The sequence below is a fragment of the Ovis aries genome, chromosome 6 (genome assembly GCF_016772045.2).
Source record: "Ovis aries strain OAR_USU_Benz2616 breed Rambouillet chromosome 6, ARS-UI_Ramb_v3.0, whole genome shotgun sequence".
Lineage (NCBI taxonomy): Eukaryota > Metazoa > Chordata > Mammalia > Artiodactyla > Bovidae > Ovis > Ovis aries.
This window is the reverse complement of record NC_056059.1, coordinates 70,879,612-70,901,325: the sequence shown is the minus strand read 5'-3', so window position 1 is coordinate 70,901,325 and position 21,714 is coordinate 70,879,612. Positions and strand designations below refer to the sequence as shown.

General features: G+C 42.4%; 1 protein-coding gene across 3 annotated transcripts in view; it reads right to left on the bottom strand.

The window, feature by feature from the left end:
• KIT (KIT proto-oncogene, receptor tyrosine kinase) overlaps nt 1–21,714 on the bottom strand; it is an 82,320-nt gene that overhangs the window by 46,445 nt on the left and 14,161 nt on the right. For 2 of the 3 annotated variants that reach the window (XM_027970729.2, NM_001308594.1), the window contains 1 exon segment: nt 191–460. In XM_027970729.2, coding sequence (XP_027826530.2) covers nt 191–460 — 270 coding nt within the window. 3 annotated transcript variants of the gene reach the window in all.

Here is a 21,714-nt window from a genome sequence, read left to right as displayed (position 1 = left end):
CCTTCAGCTGGAGTTAGACCCGAAGCCACTGTATCAGAAGATGCAGGAAAACTAACCAAGAAAATTGTGTTTTATGCTTTCTAGACCCAGCCATATTTTATCCATGACTCAGCTATCTATATGTCATCCTTAATTAAGGACAGGATATAAAGTTCTCTAAGCATAGCATCAAAGAAAGCTGAGCATTTACCTCTAACAAACACATAAATGGAACTGCTCAAGCCGCCTTTATTGGTGCACGTGTAATTGCCTGTATTTGTGGCCTCTGCTTTCTCGGTGATCCATTCCGGGTTTGTCTTCTCACTCAGTTGACCCAGGATCTCAAAAGTCCACTTGACAAATCCTGGATCAGTGCATAACAGCCTAATCTCGTCGCCAACACTGACAATTAACTCTGATTTTGCTGGATGGATAGATGGTAGAGACAGTTCCCCTGGACTCACAGATGGTTGAGAAGAGCCTGCCAAGAAAAACGAAAATCGTGTTGAACATGATCTTTTTCTTGGGCGAAATAAAGCATTTTTTCCAATATTGATTTCCATCTTCTGTGTACTCGACAATAAAAATAGGACAAAGCTGCCCAGCTATTTATGGTGAGAGAGTTCTGTTTAAAGTTTCTAAAGTTCATCTAGAAAATTAAGCTATTTTCAGCAACTCTCAATTAATCCTGAGGGTCACCCTTGGTATGCAAGCCAAGACATGCTGGATGGCATTCTCTGGGTTAAACACACAGGGTCAAGTTTCCACTCTGAATACGGGCCACTGTGATGACACTGACATGCTGACACCCAGTCTAGAAACAACAAAAACAAAACCTCACATGATTAAACACCACAACAAAAAAACTACCGGCCCATCACTCTTTAGGCAAAATATACAGGATCATTTTAGCCTGGCTTTTCTTACAGCTTTGTGAATTCAGTTATTTCTCTTTATTCGGTGATGGTCATTTAAAAAAAAAAAAGAAGATCTTTGTGTTTCAAATGATAAGGCAGAAAATGAAAATCTTATTTTAATGATCAGATCATGAGATTTCATAGCAGACATTGGGTTGCAGCCTGATCAACCTAATGCCTATAGAAATTTGCTACATAGCAAACTAAAGATACAAAAACTAAAAGGAGTGCCTAAATAGCTCAGTTGGGAGAGTGTCAGACTGAAGATACAAAACTAGAGACTCTGAATATGAAACTGGAACCTTAGAAAATCACAGCAGCCAATCCATTCATTGTGCATACAAGTGCATACATGCATCCGTTGCATGGAGGTAAGTATCTGTTCATTACTTATGAGCTGCAAAAGCACTGTGTTAGATGCTGGGAGAAAATCCACGTAGAAGGGACACAAAGTCCTTACACTCCAGAGCTTAAAGTACACAGCGTTCAATGTCAGAATAATGAAACATAGATTCAAGACAGCTTCAGGCTACAGAGAAAGAAGTGGGCTGGATTTCCACAGTATCAGAAGAGGAGAAAGAGCAGACAGACAGATACCACAGACAGACACCAGAGACACTCGTGCACAGTGAGATACCCGAGGTCAACTAGACTCAAGGAGATCAGTGAAAAGTTCTGGCCCTCAGGCCAGCAGAAGCCACAGAACTGACAGTTAAGGATTTAGACAAGAGGACGATGTGAGGCGGCCAGAGAAAGAGCACACTAGTGGTGACGGCGCCATGAAAAACACAAAAGGTTGACTCACGTACAATCCGGGCGAGGGGGGCGAGGGCACCAGGATAACAGAGCTCCCTGGGGGGCTTTCAGCCACTTCTGCAGGATCATGGGGGAAATGGTTCATGTGCCTTGGAGAGGCACAAGCTCCCCTCCACACATACAAGGTCAGAGACAAGAACTGATGTGGGTTCTGAAGGAGCAGCAAAAGCCATCCAAGCCAGTGGAGGAAGCAGCGGGTGGGCGGCAGGGGCCAGTGGGAGGCAGGGGCGGCCAGAGGAAGCCACAGCAGGAGCCTCTGCACATGTTCAGGGCAGGGATGGAGAAAAGGTGAGAAAGGGGCAGAGATGGGAGAAGCGGGACACCTGCTCCCAGGTGCTACACCTGGCCAGCAGGTGGACTTCCCACCACCAATTCAGATGGTAAGAAAGGGACAGAGATGAGAGAAGCGGGACACCTGCTCCCAGGTGCTATACCTGGCCAGCAGGTGGACTTCTCACCTGATGATGTGAAATTCAGATGGTGGGGAAAGAGCAGTACCTGTGAAGTTATAAGACAGGATCAAATAATCCAAGGAAACGGTTTTGTAAAAAAAAAAAGAGGGACACAATGAGTACTGGTCGCAGAGTTTTTCCAGCTAAGAGTGGGTAGGAAAGAGCCAAGACAGATTTTTTTCTTTTAATGGGACCATCAGAAAGGAGGGGGAGAGGCTAAAATAGACAAGGGAGGCAACACATCAAAAGGTTTCCAAGAGAAGGTGGATGGGTCCCAGGGCAGATGCTGAGCAAGATCAAAGGGAGCGAACACAGGTCCCCAGATCTGGTTAGGAAGACACCACAGGAAATCCAATTTCAGTTGAGTGGGAATTTCTGTTGGCTTCAAGGTTAAGCCTGCAAGTGTAGACCTCTTCCTGGAGAACTATGGCAGGAGAAAGCACAGAAATAGATCTGTAGTTAAAATTTCAGTAGCAGTTAAAAGGTTATAAGTTTATCAAAAAAAAAAAAAAAAATAGGAGGCATGCTGACATCTGAGGATAGCAGGAACAGAATCCACAGAGAGGGACAGCCCAAAAGTGCTCTACAGAATGGCTGAAGTTGTCCCCTGAAGGTGTGTATAAATCACCAGTCTCAGTTTAGTTATCCAGACAAGTATTTCATCTGAGTGCCTTCCAACCATGCCATCAATTATAGCCCCATGACGTCATGCAAAGTACACCCCAGATCAGAAGATTCTGGGCAGCCTTGAGTCATGAACAATAAGGTGAATTAGTCATCACATGTTACCGAGCACCAAGAGTAAGAGAAGTGCTATGGCCCAGACTGTGTGTGTCCCCAGACTGAAGCTCTAAATGGTGGAACCAGACTATGGAAATAAAGTAGTTGGGGTGATTTTTAGTCATACAGACTGTTAAATAATGAAAATGGGCACAGTGGTAAGTGAAGATGCTGGTTTTTCAAGTAGTTATCTCCTTTAAAAATGAAGTACTTTCAATTTAATTCAAAAATTCTTAAGAATTTATACTGCAAATATATTTCATTCTGGGCTTCCATGGTGGCTCGGGGGTAAAGAACACAGCTGCCAATGCAGGAGATGCAAGTTCAGTCCTTGGGCTGGGAAGATGTCCTGGAGAAGGAAATGACCACCAGGGTCCTCTGTCCACGGGATTTCCCAGGCAAGAATACTGGAGTGTGCCGCAGTATTTCTTTCTTCACTTAGTTACTATAGTGAAAGCAGTAAGGCATCCTAGGTAAGAACTTGACTCTCTTTATTTTTTGAGGGTTCTAATTTTTTTTTAATTGAAGTATAGTTGATTTACAATTATGTGTTAATTTCTACTATAAACAAAGTGATTTGGTTATATATATATATTCTTTTTCTTACACTTTTCCATTATTGTTTATCACAGAATACTGAATATAGTTCCCTGCGCTATACAGTAGGACCTTGTTGTTTATCCATCTAACTTACTTCCCTCAGTACCATCACATTTAGAGATATGACTGTCCAGATTTGCATCTGCCAGAATGCAAGCGTGTGATCCTTAAGAAAGTTACCAAGCATCTCTACCTTGGTTTCCTCATCTGGAAAGTGGGGACAGTAACAGCACCTAATTCATAAAGCTGTTATGGAAAGCACCCAGAACTGTCCTCAGGCATGCAGAAAACACGTAATATGTACAAGACACGATTACTCTAGAAACAGTCTCATCTTCCCTCCAATCAGTCCTGACATTTCCTATGGAAGTAACTGGGCCCATCATTTCCCAGATTTCTGCCTGACTTCTCCCTCCTTGGCAATAAATCATACCAGTCATTCCCTAGAGCCTGTCACACATCCCTGTACGTCTCTCCACTCCTGCTGCGCTGATCCCAGACGTTATTTACAATGTCCAGAAAGAAAATCCTTTCCTGAAAGATCTCCATGTCTCCAGCCTCCACTTACCCCACCCCCAAATCATCCTGCCTCATAACCCTGAGATCCGTCAGCCTAAAACACTTTTTCAACAGCCCCAACACCAGCCTCAAAAACCCTAACAGAGGCAAGCAGCAGCTAACGCTGACATTATGCACAGCTTACAGAGCACTCTCATGGTGTTAATTTCTAGCTGTTTCCTCTGGACCCAACCTGCTTCTCCAATCCTTTTAGCCTAAGGATCCTGTGAACGCTCTTCATTCCATGCTATGCCCACCTCTCTGTCCATGCACCCAGGACATAACTACTCCATCATTTTGCCTCCTTATCAAGAAGAAAGCCCAATCTTCATGGATATTGTTTGCTCTCTAACTATTCCAGGTCACGATCACCTGTTCCCACTAAACTCTCCAAAACCTTCAGCTCCATCACCCATTTGGCTTCTGATGTACAACAGTGGTCTACATCTAGACCTTACCTCTGCCTACTCTGGGGTATTAGGGCCCTCAGAACAAGGATCACAAATCCCACTCCCTCTCCACCCCAGCACAGTTACACAAAAGTGCCCTTCAATCACTGACCATATAAAAGATTGGAGGAAGGACAGGTTCTGAAACACCTAGCCCCAGTAACAGATGTCAACAGTCTACTGACCTCTTCTCCAAAGGAGAACAATGTCTATTCTGCTGCTCTACTAAGAAAAAGTAATGGCTTGATTCATCCATTAAAATTACCATAGGTACCACCAAAAGAAAAGGTTCCAAATTTGAGATCACTAGCTTACACTTTTGGAGAAGGTAATGGCAACCCACTCCAGTAGCCTGGAAAATCCCATGGACGGAGGAGCCTGGTAGGCTGCAGTCCATGTTGTCACGAAGAGTTGGATACAACTGAGCAACTTCACTTTCACACATTGGAGAAGGAAATGGCAACCCACTCCAGTGTTCTTGCCTGGAGAATCCCAGGGACGGGGGAGCCTGGTAGGCTGCCGTCTATGGGGTCACATAGAGTCGGACACGACTGAAGCGACTTAGCAGCAGCAGCAGCTTACACTTTGCTTTCAGAGTTAAAAGAATAAATTTTTAAAACAGTCACCACCAGAGGCATTCAGGGTTTTCTTTTCAAAATAAAATGTAAGTTCAACCCACAAACTTGAGCATATACTAGAATGTGGCTGCGGATATTATTTATTCTCTTTTCTCCAAACTATCTTGAGTGCTGTTATAATGTTCTCTCTCTTACACATACACACACACAAAGATTAGAGGTTCATGTTAAATATATATATATGTATATATATATATATACACACACCCACACACATACATACAAACACACAGTATGTGTGTCTGTATGTGTAAAAACACAGACATATATATATATATACACATACATACCTTTATATTTAAAAGTCAATATCAATAAATTAGTCCAACTGAGCTTTGAAACTGCTCTGGAATCATACATTTTGAAATGTATCTGTATATAGCAAGTTCTCAACAGACATTTGCTGAATGAGGTTTTATCTATGTCAGGACTTTTTGTGTTTGAAATGTACTTCCCTAATGATGTTTGACTAATAAAAACACTTGAGTTATTTTCTGTTTCCTGAATATGTTAATTAATGAGTCCCCCAAATATGACAGATGGCAAAACCCACCATTCTGAGGACCAACTAATAGAGTGAATGATGGCTGGGGGCTAGGAACTCCAGGATCTATTCAGAAAATATTCATTCCAGCTATCCTGGTAAGTGCTGGACCTAGGAGACAGTCCCTGATCTCAAAAAGCATAAATAAGAAAGGAAAAGGGCACTTACGAACAGTCAACAATGCAAGATTTTAACAGTTGTTCAAAACAAATACCAACGTACCCTCTATAATCTCTTTGACCAGTATAAAATTAACCATACCCAAAAGAATTGAAAGCAGGAATGCAGATACCTGTACACCAACATTCATAGCTGCAGTATTTACAATAGCCAGAAGGTGGAAATAACGCAATTGTCCATCAAACAGATGAATGGGCAAGTGGTGTATACACAAAACAAGAGTTAAAAAGGAATGAAATTCTGACATGCTACAACATGAACTTTGAAAACATTACGCTAAGTGAAATGAGCCGGACACAAATGGTTAAATATTGTATGGGTCCTCATATACAAGGTACGAGTAATAGGCAAATTCATAGAGACAGAAAATAGGAGAGAGGTCGCCACGGGCTAAAGAGAAGAAGGATTAGAGAGCTTTTCTTTTAATGGCTACAGAGTGTCTGTTTGGGATGATTTTCTTTAGGACATGGTGACGGTGATACATCATTGTAAACACACTTTTTTTTTTAGTTTTTTATTTAATTTTAAAATCTTTAATTCTTACATGCGTTCCCAAACATGAACACACTTTAATAGCACTGAATTAGACACTCCTAAATGGTACTTTTTATATTATGTATATTTTGCCACAATTTTTTAGAAACTGAAAATCAGTAATTCTTAGATTTAAAATCAATAAATCAATAATAATTAAAATTGATCTAATTTAAAATCAAGGCCCAGGTGAAGCCTCAAACTTTCTCAGCCTCCTTGGCTCTTTCTTATCTGACCACTCAGACCTTCAGTAGCAGCCTCTGTGAGCCCCCCAAATTTATCTTAAATCCACATCACTAAAAATTAATCAGTTATTATTTTTATTCATTCCACATAGTTGTGCTTAAGGGCATGAACACTACTTTTTCTTCCTAGCTTTCTACTACCTTATACAAAGTAGGCATTCATAGCAGAAACTCTTTAACTCTCTGGGCTGAATAACCCAAAAGTTTTAAATCACACTGACTACTGCCCAAGAGACTTGAATGCCCAAGGCTACCAGATTCTTCTTCCATCTATTTTTCCTTCTCTCCTCACACTATCTGAGTCCCTTGGTTTTATTTTCAAACCTGTTTATAGAATTTGGACTTGACAGTATATTATATATAAATTGTGTGTGTGCTAAGTCGTTCAGTAGTATCCGACTCTGTGTGACCCTAAGGACTGTAACCCGCCAGGTCCCTCTGTCTAATACTAGAGTGGGTAGCCATGCCCTCCTCCAGGGAATCTTCCCAACCCAGGGATCGAACCCACGTCTCTTATATCTAAGCACATGTTATGAAAGTTGATGAAATATGAGTATGTGTTGCGGGGAAAGCTGTCGATTCTCTGATAACTAAGCAACACTCTTACAAGGGTGGCTCAACTGGGGAAAAAAAAAACAAACCCACAAGTACTTCAAGTTAAATGCGGGTGAAACACTAGAAGAGTGAGAGAGGGCCTCCAATTTGCAAACACGGGGGGATTCTGCATTCCAAGCTAAAATTAAAAATTGTGGGTGTGGAGGACAGCAGCTCAGCATGGTCTGAGAATGCCCATCAGTCAACCCAAACTCAGGAAAGGTTTTGCTTCTCCATCAAAAAGAACAAAGCTATCAATTTTTCTTTTCTTAAGCGAAATAAGCCCATTCGAGGTAGACCTGCTATTTTCTGTAATCTTTGGATTCAAAGACTCATTGAGAGTCCACACTGGACTTCTAGAGGAGGCTCTTAATGACCCGCATAAGTAGGGGTGACTTGCTTGAGCACAGGAGGCTCCCCAAGCATCTACAGTAGTGGCTGGACCATGTCAACTGTTTATTCAAACAAGTCTCACCTGCCCTCCTTCACAAATATCTAACATATCCTTCACAAATATCTAAAGCTGCCAAAACCAGATTTACAGCTGAAGTTCAAAGTAAGGAAGTCAGTACAAAACCTTCTCCTTTTTGGACACAAATATAAGGAACCAGGCAAAATAATGGCACTGAAGACCCACGTAGAGAGGCTATTCTAGTTTTGGGGGGAAGTAAAGGCAAAGTGCAAAGCTCTACTGCAGTTCAGCTACTCTTTGGTTCACATACTATTCAACCACAATTCGTAATAAAAGAGCTAATGATTTGTATATCCTACTGTTTCTGACATACTTTTATATTCCCACAGGAGCAAACTGGATAAAAATCAAGATGGAAGGATTGTAGTAATTGCCCACAACACCCATGAGGCTTTAAAAACAAGTGGATCATACTGGAAATAGAATAGAGCTGGGGGAGGGAGGTATGAGCTCAGTGAAAACCACACAAGTCATTAAAAATGCTCTTGCCCAGTGGTAGGGAGAGTGTGAATCCACTCTGGATCCTCATGCAAACTGAAGGAAGCCCTGCCCTGGACCCTAGCACAGTCCCCCATCCCACAGTGGTGAAGCCATGCCACCAGAACCATTAAGAAGTCACTGGTGTCAACATGGATCTATCGCAGGATTATTACCATGGTAGTGAACTAGATGCTGGTGGGGAACTCAGTCTTGCAAAGGAGACAAATCCAATGCAAATGAAGCAAAAGACTGAAAGATGACAAACAGGTCCCAAGACTCAAAGGAGGCAACTGTCATTCTGCCCAAAAGGAACATGAAAAGCTCCACGGAGAGGCGCTGTGAGAGCTGAGCCAGGAAGACTGCGTTTGTATGTGTCTATTTGTATGTGTGTTTGAGGAAAAGTTCATCCTACGAGGACCCCATCCCACCCGCTAAACTGCGAGCTCTCAGAATCTAAAGCAAGGTTTGCACCCATCTCTAGCCTCAAAGCCTCACGGGGTACCAGGAATACAGAAAGTGCTCAGTAAGTGCACAGTGAAGGAATGACTACATATAGGAAATGCAGAGGTGCAGGATTGGGGAAGGTAATTTAGGACGTCACCTTACAGAGCAGTGCTTTTCTCAGCTAGAAGATTGCATAACGGTCTTCTTGAAGGTCAGTTTCACTCAGTGACAAGTTACTGTCAACGTTTGTTTTATATTACAATACATACAGTAAAACAAACAAATAAAAAAATCAAATGCATCTTTTCAGGGGGGAAAAAACATGAGCTTTCAAAGAAACTGAACTACATCCCAACCACACACTTCCAAACACATCACCCAAATCCTGAGTATCTCCAACCTTGAAGAGCACCCCCACAGGTAAATCTGAGAACATTACTAAATGGATCATATGAATTCCAATTTATAATTGTTCTGTTTCCGATGGATTGTTGCGGGGGAGGAGGCGGGTAAGAGAAAAGTTCAGAGTTATCTTTAATTTTGTAACATAGAGATTTAAAGGACTCAACTGAGTAGAACTCACTGCCTAAATCTACTTGGTTTTAGACTTGAGATGAATAAAAGCTGACAAAACTTCCTCACCATCCTTTAAGTCTCTCACTGTAATATTCCCATGTTTGAGGACTGAAAAAACATTTCCTTAGTACAATGCAAATTTGTACTTAGCTTTTGAAAATAAAAGAAATTTTCTCTCTGCATGCTAGGTCTTGGTACTACTTTAGGTCCAGGATATTCAGGGATTACACAAAATCTGTTTCCATGTTCGAGACGGTTTAGGGTTTCAAGTAATAGCAATAGACCATTGTAAAATGATCAGCCATTTGAAAGTCAGTTTAAAAATCACAAAATAACAAAGATTTCCTGCAGCACAGCTTTTTTTTTTTAAGCAACTCAAGTGTCTTTCAATGTTGGTCTAAAGATTATGAATTAATTGAAAGAAAGAAACCAAAGGGCAGAGAAAGAAAAGCTGGAGTGTTAGTCATTAATCGCACAGAGAAAGGGCTCAGAAACAAAGCCAGTGCTTCTGAAATGTGTGTTCACGGATGCAATGGTAATTGAGCGTCTACTATTTCGCCTGGGTGGGGCCAAGGACCAGGAATACAGAGCAGGGGATGGCAGCGCAGTGGGGAAGCTGGACTCACACAGATAACAGTACAATGAAGGCAAAAAGGGCGATGGGGGCGGGGATGGTAAGAAGAGGGGTCAGAAAGGATTCCTAGAGCTCGGATTAAAGAATGTGTGTGACCTGGCCAGGCTGCATGCAGACAGAGCAAGTCTATCAGGTCAGGGACCACAAGAGCTAATGTCACAGAACCAGTAAGGTGCACGCTTAGAAGTCATGTGTTACTCAGAATCCCTGCAGGATCGGGGTGTGTAAGGCCAGAGACCCAGCAGGGTCTCTGTCGTGTTAAGAAAGTGAGCCTGCCCTGATGGGAAGCTACTGGTGCATGTTTCGGGGGCACCCCTCTGGCAGCAGGGGAGGACAGTACTGACAGAACAGGACTAGAGACAAGAACAGCCAGGACACTAGACCCAGACCGGAGCTGATGAGAGCATAAGCCAGGCGTGGGGATGGACAGGAGAGATGGGCTTCCTGGGTGAACACGGGGCCTTGGGATGCGCTGGATCTGAGCAGTGAGGAAGTAAGAGGAAGGAGAGAAGACACCCCAGTTTGGGGCTTACACCTATGAGAAGAAAGGGTGCCAAAAGACTAGAGGGGGATAAAACTGATTTAGAGATATGTGGACCAGCAGGCGGTCGCTAGAAGGTCCCGCAAACCGAGAGGGGGTGGTGCGGGAGATCAGGGCCAGAGACATACTCATCAGCACCCAGTGGGTGGTCAGAGGGTGTGGTATGAGGGGTGTCCATGAAGTCATCCACGAAGGTAGTGGAGACTACAAAGAACAGAGGGGCCAAGAAGAAAGTGACAAGGCCCAAGGTGGCTGGAGTAGGGTAGAGATGGCGAAGACTTGATTGGTAAGGAAGAAGCAGGAAACTCCAAGCTAGATGGTGAGGAGAGACTCCTAGAAGGATGCTAGATTATGATGGGGGGGCGGGGCAGGAGCAGAAATGGTCAGAGAACCAGTCTCAGAGTCTTCAGCACAGAACTGATCACTGACAAAGGGAGGAGGGATGAGTCATAGAACTTACACCACTCATTCGCACTCCTGACTGCACACCAGCACCCCAACCTCCCAGCCCTACACCACGCCAATTCCTGCAGAATCTCTGATGGTACTGCAGTCATAGGCTATGGGAGAAGAGGAGCCCTGAAAGCATGGCAAGGGAAGGAGGGGCAGGAGGGGAGGGATGAGTGGGGGAGATGAAGGGGGAGGACTGCTGAAGTCAGAGAGTAGAGGAGGCCCCTGTGAAAAGGTGGGAGGATGAATATCCGCAGGAGCAGGCAGCCAGGGTGAACAGCAAAGGAAGAGGGAACGGGAAGAAGAGACAAAGAGGAGAGACAGTAGAGAAGGTCCCTCGACAGACCTGATGGAAGCACCAGGGGAGCTACTGCCTGACCGCAAGGGCTGATGAATGTGGCCACGAGGTGCACGAGGCAGGGTAAACACTATTATTTTTAAGCCCCTCTTTCTTTGGACCTGTTCTTTTCAGAAAAATATTCATGCACAAAGGAGCCATGGGGCCACATGTGGGTCCCACATTCTGATGGACGTCTGAGCAAGAGTGATTCATTCATGCTAGGAAGGGATGTCCCGTTGTGAACGGGGGTGCCCTTCTCCAGGAGGCAGGATTATATCCCCACCACCCCCTTCACTGGCTCACCCTTCTGCAGGCTTTCAGCCTGGGTGGATTCACCTGTGGTTTGGGCTCTTCCTGCCTCTGCTCCCGAGAGTGGTTTCCTCCTGGGGCCAGAGTCAGCCCCTCTATTTTCTGCCTTAACCACATGGACTAACCCAGAACTAATAAATCACCTGTGTTGGTCACACCTTTCCTGCAGTGCTGCCATTTTCTGCTTTTCTGGCTGTGATTATGATCCTGGGCCATATCATGCAGGCCTGGTGCTCTGCTATAAAGCATGTCCCCACTCAGATCCACCAAGTCCCCAGCTGGGAGCCTCCCCGTGCTTGAACCCTCAACTCCTTCCTTCCATCAGTTCTCCACTCACAAGTGTGCCATCTGGTGGCAAGAGAAGACATCCTTGGGCTGTTTCTGATGTTTGAAAAGCACAGCCAAGATCAAGGAGATGTTAGATGTTCTGCACACCTGTAAGGAAATATACTAAGAGGACTCAGCATCAAGGACTCGAACTTTCAATAAATGCCTTTTAAAGATACAACACCTGTCAAAGCTTTTCTCAGGTTGGAGGCAACAAGCAAAGTTATTAATTGGCTGGTATCTGCTAAGATATTTATTATCTGTATGTTTTAGATGAAATGTGTAATCGGATATTTTTCCTCTGAAGCCGTTCGTGAAGGATGTGAAGAAAAAATGTAATGGTGGGGACATAGAGAAATTCTAGGTTCTAAATCTTGAGCAAGTCCACAGGCCTCTGTTTCCTCTTCTGAAAAACTAAAAAGAGGGCATCGAAAGCCATCAAAAGCTCTAGGATCTGTACCTAATCAAATACTTAGGCCTTAAAAGAGTCATGATTTTTTTAAAAAGTATAAAAAAAAATCCAGTAGCTGGACATAAAAAGTACTCAACTATTTGTGGCAATAATGAACAGCAACGATTCTCTTATTATGTAAGTAATACAATTAATTGCCTGCTTTGTTTTTAAACTACTGTTTGAACACAGAATTAGAATAAGGGCCTAAACATGGAATTCAGTTTCTAGGTCTTACATCTTACAAAGTGAACAGTAAGCATGTGTCATTCAGAAAGGAGGATCCTTCTCATCTTATTATCCTGCAAAATCTCTTCCAGATACACACACATCCTCCACAGCAAAGGCTTTCACAAGGCTACTTAATATATTTCCTACTCACTTATCCTAAGGAAAATACAACCTGATTGTTTGAGGAAGCAGAACTTCCCCTTCTGATCTTAGACAAAGATCTGCAAGGCCATTATGAAGTGTGTCTTGGGGGAGTCAGATAAGGTCTGGACTTGACAAGTACGATGTATCAGGATCCACCCGGGCAGCAGAAAAGAGGAACTTCCTCATTTCCAGTGGGTTTTCCCCAACAGCCTAGTGCAGCTCTTGTTGTAAATATGTAGATGTCCATGTTTTGAGTTCTGGAAAGCAATTTCAGAAAGAAGCACCAGATAAGAAGCAGAAGGACTCAAATCAATAAACACCAGAACAAGACCCTTACCATCTGTGACGTCTGTGGTTGGGGGTGGAGGTGGGGGAGCTCTTGATTTCTTTCAATGTTAACTTCCTCGACTTAAAGAACAAATATTAAATATCTTAGCAGACACAATTAATAACTTTGCTCATCATCTCCAACCTGAGAAGAGCTTTGATAGATGTCGCTTCTTCTAATGGCAAAGTGAAAAGGAACAGGGCAAGAAGGGCATGGAAGGTCGGCCATGCCAGTCAAAGGCCAGCTTCACCCCAGACCTACCCAGGGCCACGGAAAACTGCCATGCAGGCATCTCACTTCTAAATAGACCCCCCTGGCTTCACAGAGGGCAGGACAGCCAGACTCTTGAAGGGACCTGCTGAAGGACCTGTCAGACAGAAACTGACTTCACGCCAGCGCTGTCCTGGACATGTGCGGTTGAGAGTGAGTGTGGGCATAGAGTTCTAATCTAATCACCACAGCTTGTCCACCAGCCAGGAAACTGACAATTCCTCGAAATGCCAATTCCCAGGCTCAAATGGGGAAATGAGGCAGAGTTAAAAGCAAATGAAAGCTTATACAAAATAAAAATGTGACACTTAGAAGTTCTAGTTTTAATTCTACAGCATCTCATTCTAATGACATCAAACTGTTACCAATAAACAAAGGACTGTTATATATAACGTAAATATATGCCAATGGGGGTATTTAGAACATTTTTTTGTTGGCAAAATATATGGAACATAAAATCTATCACTTTAACCATTTTTAATTAAACAATGGAATGGCAGTAAATATATTTACAATGTCATGTGACCACCACCACTACCCATTTCCAGAGCTTCTTCATCATTCCGAAGTCAAAGTCTGCACCCATTCAGGAATAACTCTCCATTATACCATCACTCCCACACCCCAGCCCCTGGTGACCGCTATGTTACTTGCCGTCTCTAGGGATCACACGTAAGTGGACCCATACAATACTTGTCCTTCTGTGTCTCACCTAACTCAGCATAGGGTCTCCAAGGTTCTCCTACGTTGTTAGTGTGTGTTAGAATTTCTTTTTTAAGGCTGAATAATATTTCACTGTGCGTATTATATTACATTTTAGTTTCTCCATTTATCCTGATATTTGGGTTGTTTTCCTGAGGCGCTTTTTAAACTCTGTCTTCAAATGTGATCTATATTTTTGAAAGCGCTCTCTCTGCTTTTCTAGCTCAGAAAAATGCTTGGAATAATACATGGCTTAAATAGATGTTTAAGCTAATTTTCACCATAATGTGTAAGTCAATACATTTAATTAGTGATTATACTCTGAATTCTGCTTTTAACAGACCTGTCAGACAAGGGAAATTGCACCGTCCCCTCTATCCCAAACACTAGGAGGACAGAACTTTTTCCTTTTGTTTCCACTTTCAAAATGTCATTTTATAGCTGGTTTAAAACAGAGGAAATAAAAACAAAATTATTGATTTAAAAAAAAAAAAAGGAATTTTATCTGAAGCACTTGCCAGAGAAAAGGTAACCAGCATTGGTTGTGTCCAATCCTTTGCGACCCCATGGACTATAAAATAGAGTCCATGGAGTTCTCCAGGCCAAAATACTAGAGTGGGGAGCTGTCCCCTCCTCCAGGGGATCTTCCCAACCCAGGGATCGAACCCAGGTCTCCCGCACTTCCAGCAGATTCTTTACTAGCTGAGCCACAAGGGAAGCCCCAACTCTCTTGAAAACAGAAGTCAAAGGGAAGGGGTCAAATAGTTTATCTGCAGCCCTGAACAAGGTAGAATGAAACCCCATTCTCCCCCTTTTTCACAAAGTAAGTGGAAACATGAGGAACCCCTTTTTATTTGCCTATACTAGGTGCCATAGAAGAGGGTTTGTTGGTTATTTGCTGAAGAGAGCCCATTTTCAAAAAGGCAGTTGCATGGGTTTTAGGATCTAAATTAAAGGACTGGGACTAAGGCTGAGGGCAAGAGTGAGCTGAGGCTCCCTGCTTGGGGCGGGTGAGGGGGGGGGGGGGTGGAGAGGGTAGAACCATATGGATTGGGGCCAGAAAAGGAACTCATCCTGGGTGGCCTCCATATTCTCATAAGCCCAAGGCTGAGGCTCAGATGGGTTTTCAGGGAGGCATATTAGCAACTTAACTCTCAAAAGAGTAAAAAAAAAAACCTAATATGTATATACATGACAAAGCAAATGTGGCGAAATGTTAATATGTGAATCTAGGTGAAGGGTATCCTCAAGTTCTTTGCATTCATCTTGCAACTTCTGTAACTTTATTCAACAGTATTTTAAAGTCTAGAATCCAATTCAGAGACTGGAGATGACTCTGCTTTTCTGAGCTTGGATGAGCAAGGGAGGCCACAGGAATAAAATGGAAAAGGTATGGGTTTTAGAGATCCCAAGTTGAATGATGTGAAACTTGGGGAAGTTATCTGACCTCTCCAAGCTTCAGAGTTCCAACATCTATAAATGAGCTACATCAGGATTTAGACATTATCTCTAAATCCTATACCCACCTTATGGTCAATAAATGGCTGCCAATGAGAAATAGTGTTTACGGTGTTTGTTCCAAAATTTACTGTGTTTATTCCGTTTCACCTTATCTATCAGGAGTTTACATTGGGTATGAGAGTATGCTGAATCCCAGATGTAAAATAAACACAAAAGTGAAGTGGGTTAAGTTGCTCAGTGGTGTCCGACTCTTAGCGACCCCATGGGCTGCAGCCTACCAGGCTCCTCCGTCCATGGGATTTTCCAGGAAAGCGTACTGGAGAGGGGTGCCATTGCCTTGGCAAATACAGAGAGCAGATTATCAGCTTCCTATATCAAAAGCAAGAGTGCCAACAAGCCACTCTAGATATTGAAACCACCATCTTTAAAGAGGATTTAAGTTACTTCCCTGGCTGTCCAGTGGTTAAGACTCTCTGCTCCCACTACAGGGTGCACCAGTTCAATCCCTGGTCGGGGAACTAAGATCCCCTGTGCAGCACCCCCCAAAAACAAATGAGCCCTCCTCTAAATATGTGTATTTTTAATAAATTATATCCATAGATGCTATTGCCAACCCTTCCACTGATTGTTACCAAGGCTGACTTAGTTTCTGATTTGAGGCAAAATGCTCCCACTTTGAAGCTATCACCTCTGGGAGGTAACTCGCATGTTGTCACCTTCTACAATAGGAATGAAAAATCCTAGCTTTATCTAGGCCAAGACAAATTGATCAAAATGAGGCAAAGGAGTGCGTGTGAATTCTATCAAACAGATCTGAAAGTGGGTGGGGAGAAAGATGGTGCCCCAATATCAATTCTGTGAGCAGAGTGAGCAGGTTTTCCTGGAAGCCCTGAGGGAACAGAGGACAACAGTCATTTCCCTGAACCCCCCCCCCAGGTGCCACCTTTACCACTCAGGCTACTGGCCTGTGTATTATGAATATCTCCGTGATCAGAGGATTTCCCCCCTCTCCCACATTCCTGAATGCATAATAGTCAAGAACCTCTCTTGGGCATCCCATAAGCCAGATTCCAAACTAGAAATCATGAGATTCTGCTCCCCTGTGCAAGGGACTCCCCCTTCCAGCAGGATTAGATGATGGTGGCAACTGGTCTTATAAATAAAACTCACTAGGTGACACACCATCAAAATTGCATACATTAACCATTCCACATGTCCTAGGGATAAAAATGGGACTACTTCTCCCTACCTTTCATTCATTCATCCAAAAACTTTTCTTGAATGTTTGCTATAGGCTGGACCCTTGGGCAGCAGTGAAAAAGGCAGGGTCTCTCTCCCCCTCACGGAATTTATATTTAGCTGCACCGGTCAACCAGTAATTGTCCAATCACACAATTACAGTGTGCAGAGTGGGGAGACATGCATCATACAAGGTTCCCTGACCTGACCTACCCTAGGGGGTCAGAAAACAAACACGCTCGCTGGGGTCTGAAGGGCACCAAGAAGCAAGGAGAACTGGTGCCCCTGGCAGAGGCAGAGGGGCAGGGAGCTCCAAGGAGCAAGGACAGCTTCAAGGAGGGAAAAGGAGTGAAGCAAGCCCTGAGAACAGAAGATGCGGCAGGTACTGTGTGCAAAGTGGAGATCAAGTGGAGCCACCGGAAGTCTTGGATGGGTCTACATGGACAGACTTTACTCCAAGAACACTGAGAAGTCTCTGAAAGGTTTGAATCAGAGAGGAACACAATCACATTTATTCCTTTAAAATACAATCCAGAGGGGCCTTTCTATCACCATTTCCCCACTCCCACTTCCATGAACGACTTTTTTGCAGCCTCTACCAGGGGCATTGTCCCCCAGAACTGCAATTGTCTGCTTTCCTATTTGGAGCAACTGAAAGGCCTATCTATCTTTTCAGTGCAACAGAAAGAGAACAGAGAATTGCACACTGTTCTAATATGCAAGAGGCTACATTAGCTTCAATTTATTTTAACTATCTCAGCCCAACACTGTAACAAAGCTCAGTCATTTTTATACTCAGGATTGGTGGTTTTAAAACTTTACCCTACACCAGATACAGCTGGAGAGCTTGGTAAAAGGGACCACTGGGCCCCATCCCCAGAGTTTCCAAATTTGGTGGGTCTGGGGTGGGAAGGGAGTCTGCACACCCCTGAAAAGCCCCAGGTGATGCTGCTGCTACTGCAGGTCTAGGACCACACTTGGAGAACCAACCATCCCCTCCCCGACAAGGTAGTCAGTTACCAGGAGAAACCTATGGCATTAGTGCAACAAAAAAACAAAATCCTTTTCAACCAGCATTAATCTGGATCTGTATCTTGGAATTTAAAGCAAACCTGCAAAAACAGATTTTCTTGAGTGAGCAAATCTGCCTGGCTTTTACACCTAGAAATCGGCCTCGTGCTGGGTCCCCCTGACAAGCTTTGGCAGCCACTCGGGCACAGATTTCTCGAATCCCCAAGCTTTAGAAGTGGGAAATATTGCAGAATTCACCAGTCACAGCTACAGGACTCCGGAAGAGTGACACAGGGTGGCAAATACAACTTCTGCAGCACACCAGACCTCAATCTGGTGCATGGCATGCAAGAGCCCACATCCACAGCCCAGGCTAACCAGTGACGACCTCAGGGCTCCCACCTGCAGTGGGTCAAAGACAGACAACAGCCCAAGCCTGTCCTTAGACTGTGTGTGCTCCTGCACAAAGTCCTGTGAAATGCCAGGCACTGCTTGGTGAGTAGTCAGATACCACTCACCAATTTTCTAAATTGCTAATCAGATAATTACTGCAATCATTAATTCTGCAGCCAGTCTACATTTGAATACACAAAATAAAAAATAATTAGACCAAAACAATCACATTGGTCTAAAAGCACACTAATGGACAAAATTAGTTTATTCAAATTTGTTGCAACATGTATCAAAACACTTGGCTGGTCAATCTGCTTAATGAGTATTGACTTTTCCCTTAATTTTTCTTGGGTGACATTCAATTAGAGCTATACATTAAGCCTGCTACCCTTTGCAAAGGATTCTTAAAGACCAGCTCCATTTTGAAATGATTTCTTCTCAATCTCTTCATAGAAAACCAGAAGGAAATGTCCGAAAATGATCTTGCTCTATTTTCCAGAATTAAAAAAAAAAAGTCTCTACTATGCCCATTGAGTAAGTTTTACTTCTTTCAATGGCTTTAGAATAATGGTTGTCCCTAAATACAGGAGGAAAAGGGGGCCAATTCTAAACTGTCACCTTTTAGCATGTAATTTAAATCAATGGCCAACTGGAGGAAACTCAAATTGGAGGAAGGAAATTTTGTATTTTTGGAAATCTAAATTAATATTATGTCAAATCCTGGCAGCATTTTTTTCAAATGACTATAATTAGAGATATGCAAATTCTTCACTGGGGGGAAAAAAAGCTCAAAGAGAAAAATGCACCTAATTAAGTAATGATTTTATCTTTATTAGATGGCATTAAAAGTGCAAATGTGGTTTAATCCTTTTAAAACTATAAAATAGAATTGTCTCCTTTAGAACTCAAGGAATATCAACCCAAACAAATAATGGCAAAAGTGGGTGGCTCTTTACACCTTTTCCTCAGAAACAACAGCCCAGAGATGACTTCCTGGTCCTCAGATAATTCCAACCATTACATTTTGTAACACTAAGTTTAGAATATGGCTTACGTAGCCCATATAGTGGCCAGTTTGCAGATAGTTAGAAGCACTAACTTTTCTATCACACATTCTTATATTTTGAAAGAAAATTACTTTTAAATAAGGCAGCTATTATTAGTGATTTAATGTTTTAAGACTTTGCTATTTTGCTAGCAGACCCAAAGGTTATCAATTTCATGTTAAAAAGCCCATAGATATTCTGGCAAGATGGTGGTGGGAGCATAATTCATTGAATCTCCCCAATTCATCCTAACCATAAAAACGGACAAATAGAGCAGCACCAAAAACCCATAGATAGGAGCTACAACAAACCCAAGTGATAAGGTGTCCCCAGGAACCCTGTGTATGAAGGAAATGGGACAGACCACCAGGAGCTTGAGGAACAGCCACCAGGTGCTCACTGGAAAGCTCCAAGTCCCCATTCTGGAACACCCACAGAAGCTGGCAGAGTACTCTGCAGGTTCCAACTTCCCTAGGAAGTGTAGAGGGATTGTGTCCCATGTATTTCTAATGTGCGAGGATGCTCTGGGCGTGAGGGAGGTCTAATTCCTATGAACTAACAAACTAAGCCAAAGCTCCACACTGCGGAGAAACTGCTAAGGATGAATCCAAGGTGAGTAAATTGGGGCAAAGGAAAGATTCAGTCAGGTAAGAGCTGGGGACAGAGACCAAAAAGTTAAGATCTTAGAAGTGGAAAAGTCAAGTCCATTTTTTTAAACCACTTCATGAAAACAATGTAAGTGGGTTCTTTAGAACTGTGAAGCAAGAAGAGCTATAATGGTTCTACTAAGAGTATACGAAAACTAAAACTCATAGTGAACAACAGAAAAGAATCACAATTGAATTCCAAATGTTTTATTTAAAGAAAGAGTAAGGGACAGAATCACATCCCTAGTATAGACGATAAAATCATGCCAGAAAAACACATAGGAAAACTATAATACTTCAAAAATGAGCTAAAAGAAATTTTAAAAGTTATAAAAAATAGACTAAATAGGAATTTTAAAGTCATAAATGAGCTGGTTGATTAAATATATATATATATATGTAACTGAATCACTTTGTTGTATACCAGAAATTGACACAACATTGTAAATCAGCTATACTTCAATTAAATAAAAAAGAAAAAAAATGAGCTGACTGGAGAAAAGATTAGAAAAATGGAGATAAAAAACTAAGAAAAATGAAAGAAAAAATCATTTTAGAAATAAAGGGTAAATAAAAAGAACACAAGAGCAAATAAAATGAATAATGCCTCAAAAGAAGTAGAAGAGAAGGAGGAAAATGTTTTAATTCTATCAAATTATGCAGATATTAAAAGGGTTTGAGAGAAAAAGGTCAAAATTAAAGATGGGCAAAGAAGATCTAACATGCACACAATGGGAGCTCTAAAAGCCAAGAGGAAAAATAGAACCAAGAGCAAAAGCTGCACTGTAAGCAATTTAAATTTATAGTCTGAGCCCAGGTCCCCTGCATTGTCAGTGGATTCTTTACCAGCTGAGCTACCAGGGAAATAGCACATTATGTCCCGGGGTGGGGGCGGGCGGGAAATCAACCCAGAGCATCTAACACTACAGAACTATAGACTTCAAAGAATAAAGGTAAAAAAACAGTCCTTTGGGTATCTAGACAAACATATCAAGCTAAATATGAGGGAAAGAAAATCAGATTGCCAGCAGACTTTGACAACACTTTATGGCAAAAGACAATACAGTAAAATATTAAAGATCCTTGAGCAAAGAAAAGATGAGCCAAGGATTTACATCAAACAACCTGACTTTTAAGCGTAAAAAGCAAAGGCTACAGACAAGCTCCTGTGAACATAATTCAGGAACTACTTCCCATGAGTGCTTTCTGAGGTACTTGAGAGAATGAGCTATAGAAAACCAAAATGTCAGGAAAGACAAGACATAAGCCGTGGTGGCAAGCATTAAATATACATTTACTTGCAGAACTAAGATTAAATGACGATTAAAAAAGGAGATAGCAGAATATGTGACTGCTATACATTGTGATAAAGTAATTTCGGTGTAGTTTCAGAAAAGTTAGGGGATGGAGGAGTATCTGCAAAGCAGAATATGCTTGCCGATTGCCTTATAGACAGTAACTGGGAGTACAAAAGTATCTCTTCAAATCCCAAGCTAGGAGAGAAAAGGGAAAGAACACACTAGTAACTAATTTAAATGTTGCTCAAACAAGGCAACCAGTAGGAAACTGGGCCCAGAAAGAGTGAACCAAGAGTATTATATAAAGGTATCAGTGTAAATGCAACCATTAGAACAAAAGCCAAAAACTTTGCAAGTACTCAACAGTATATCCAAAACAGAGAAAGAAAATACAATTATAGAGGAACATACCATCTACTGATGTTATCTTGGTAAAAAAGAAATCAAACTTGAGTCTGATCATACCTCGATATGACAAGTTTACGGAAATTCAGGGAACAGAACATGTTAAACAGCACCACAGGAATGCAGGCAGCAGCAGCATTTGGACTGTGGAAAACTGCACGGGACAAACCCTCAGTTTCTTCAACAAACACTGGGGAATAAAGCCTACAAATTAGAAATGACTGAAAAG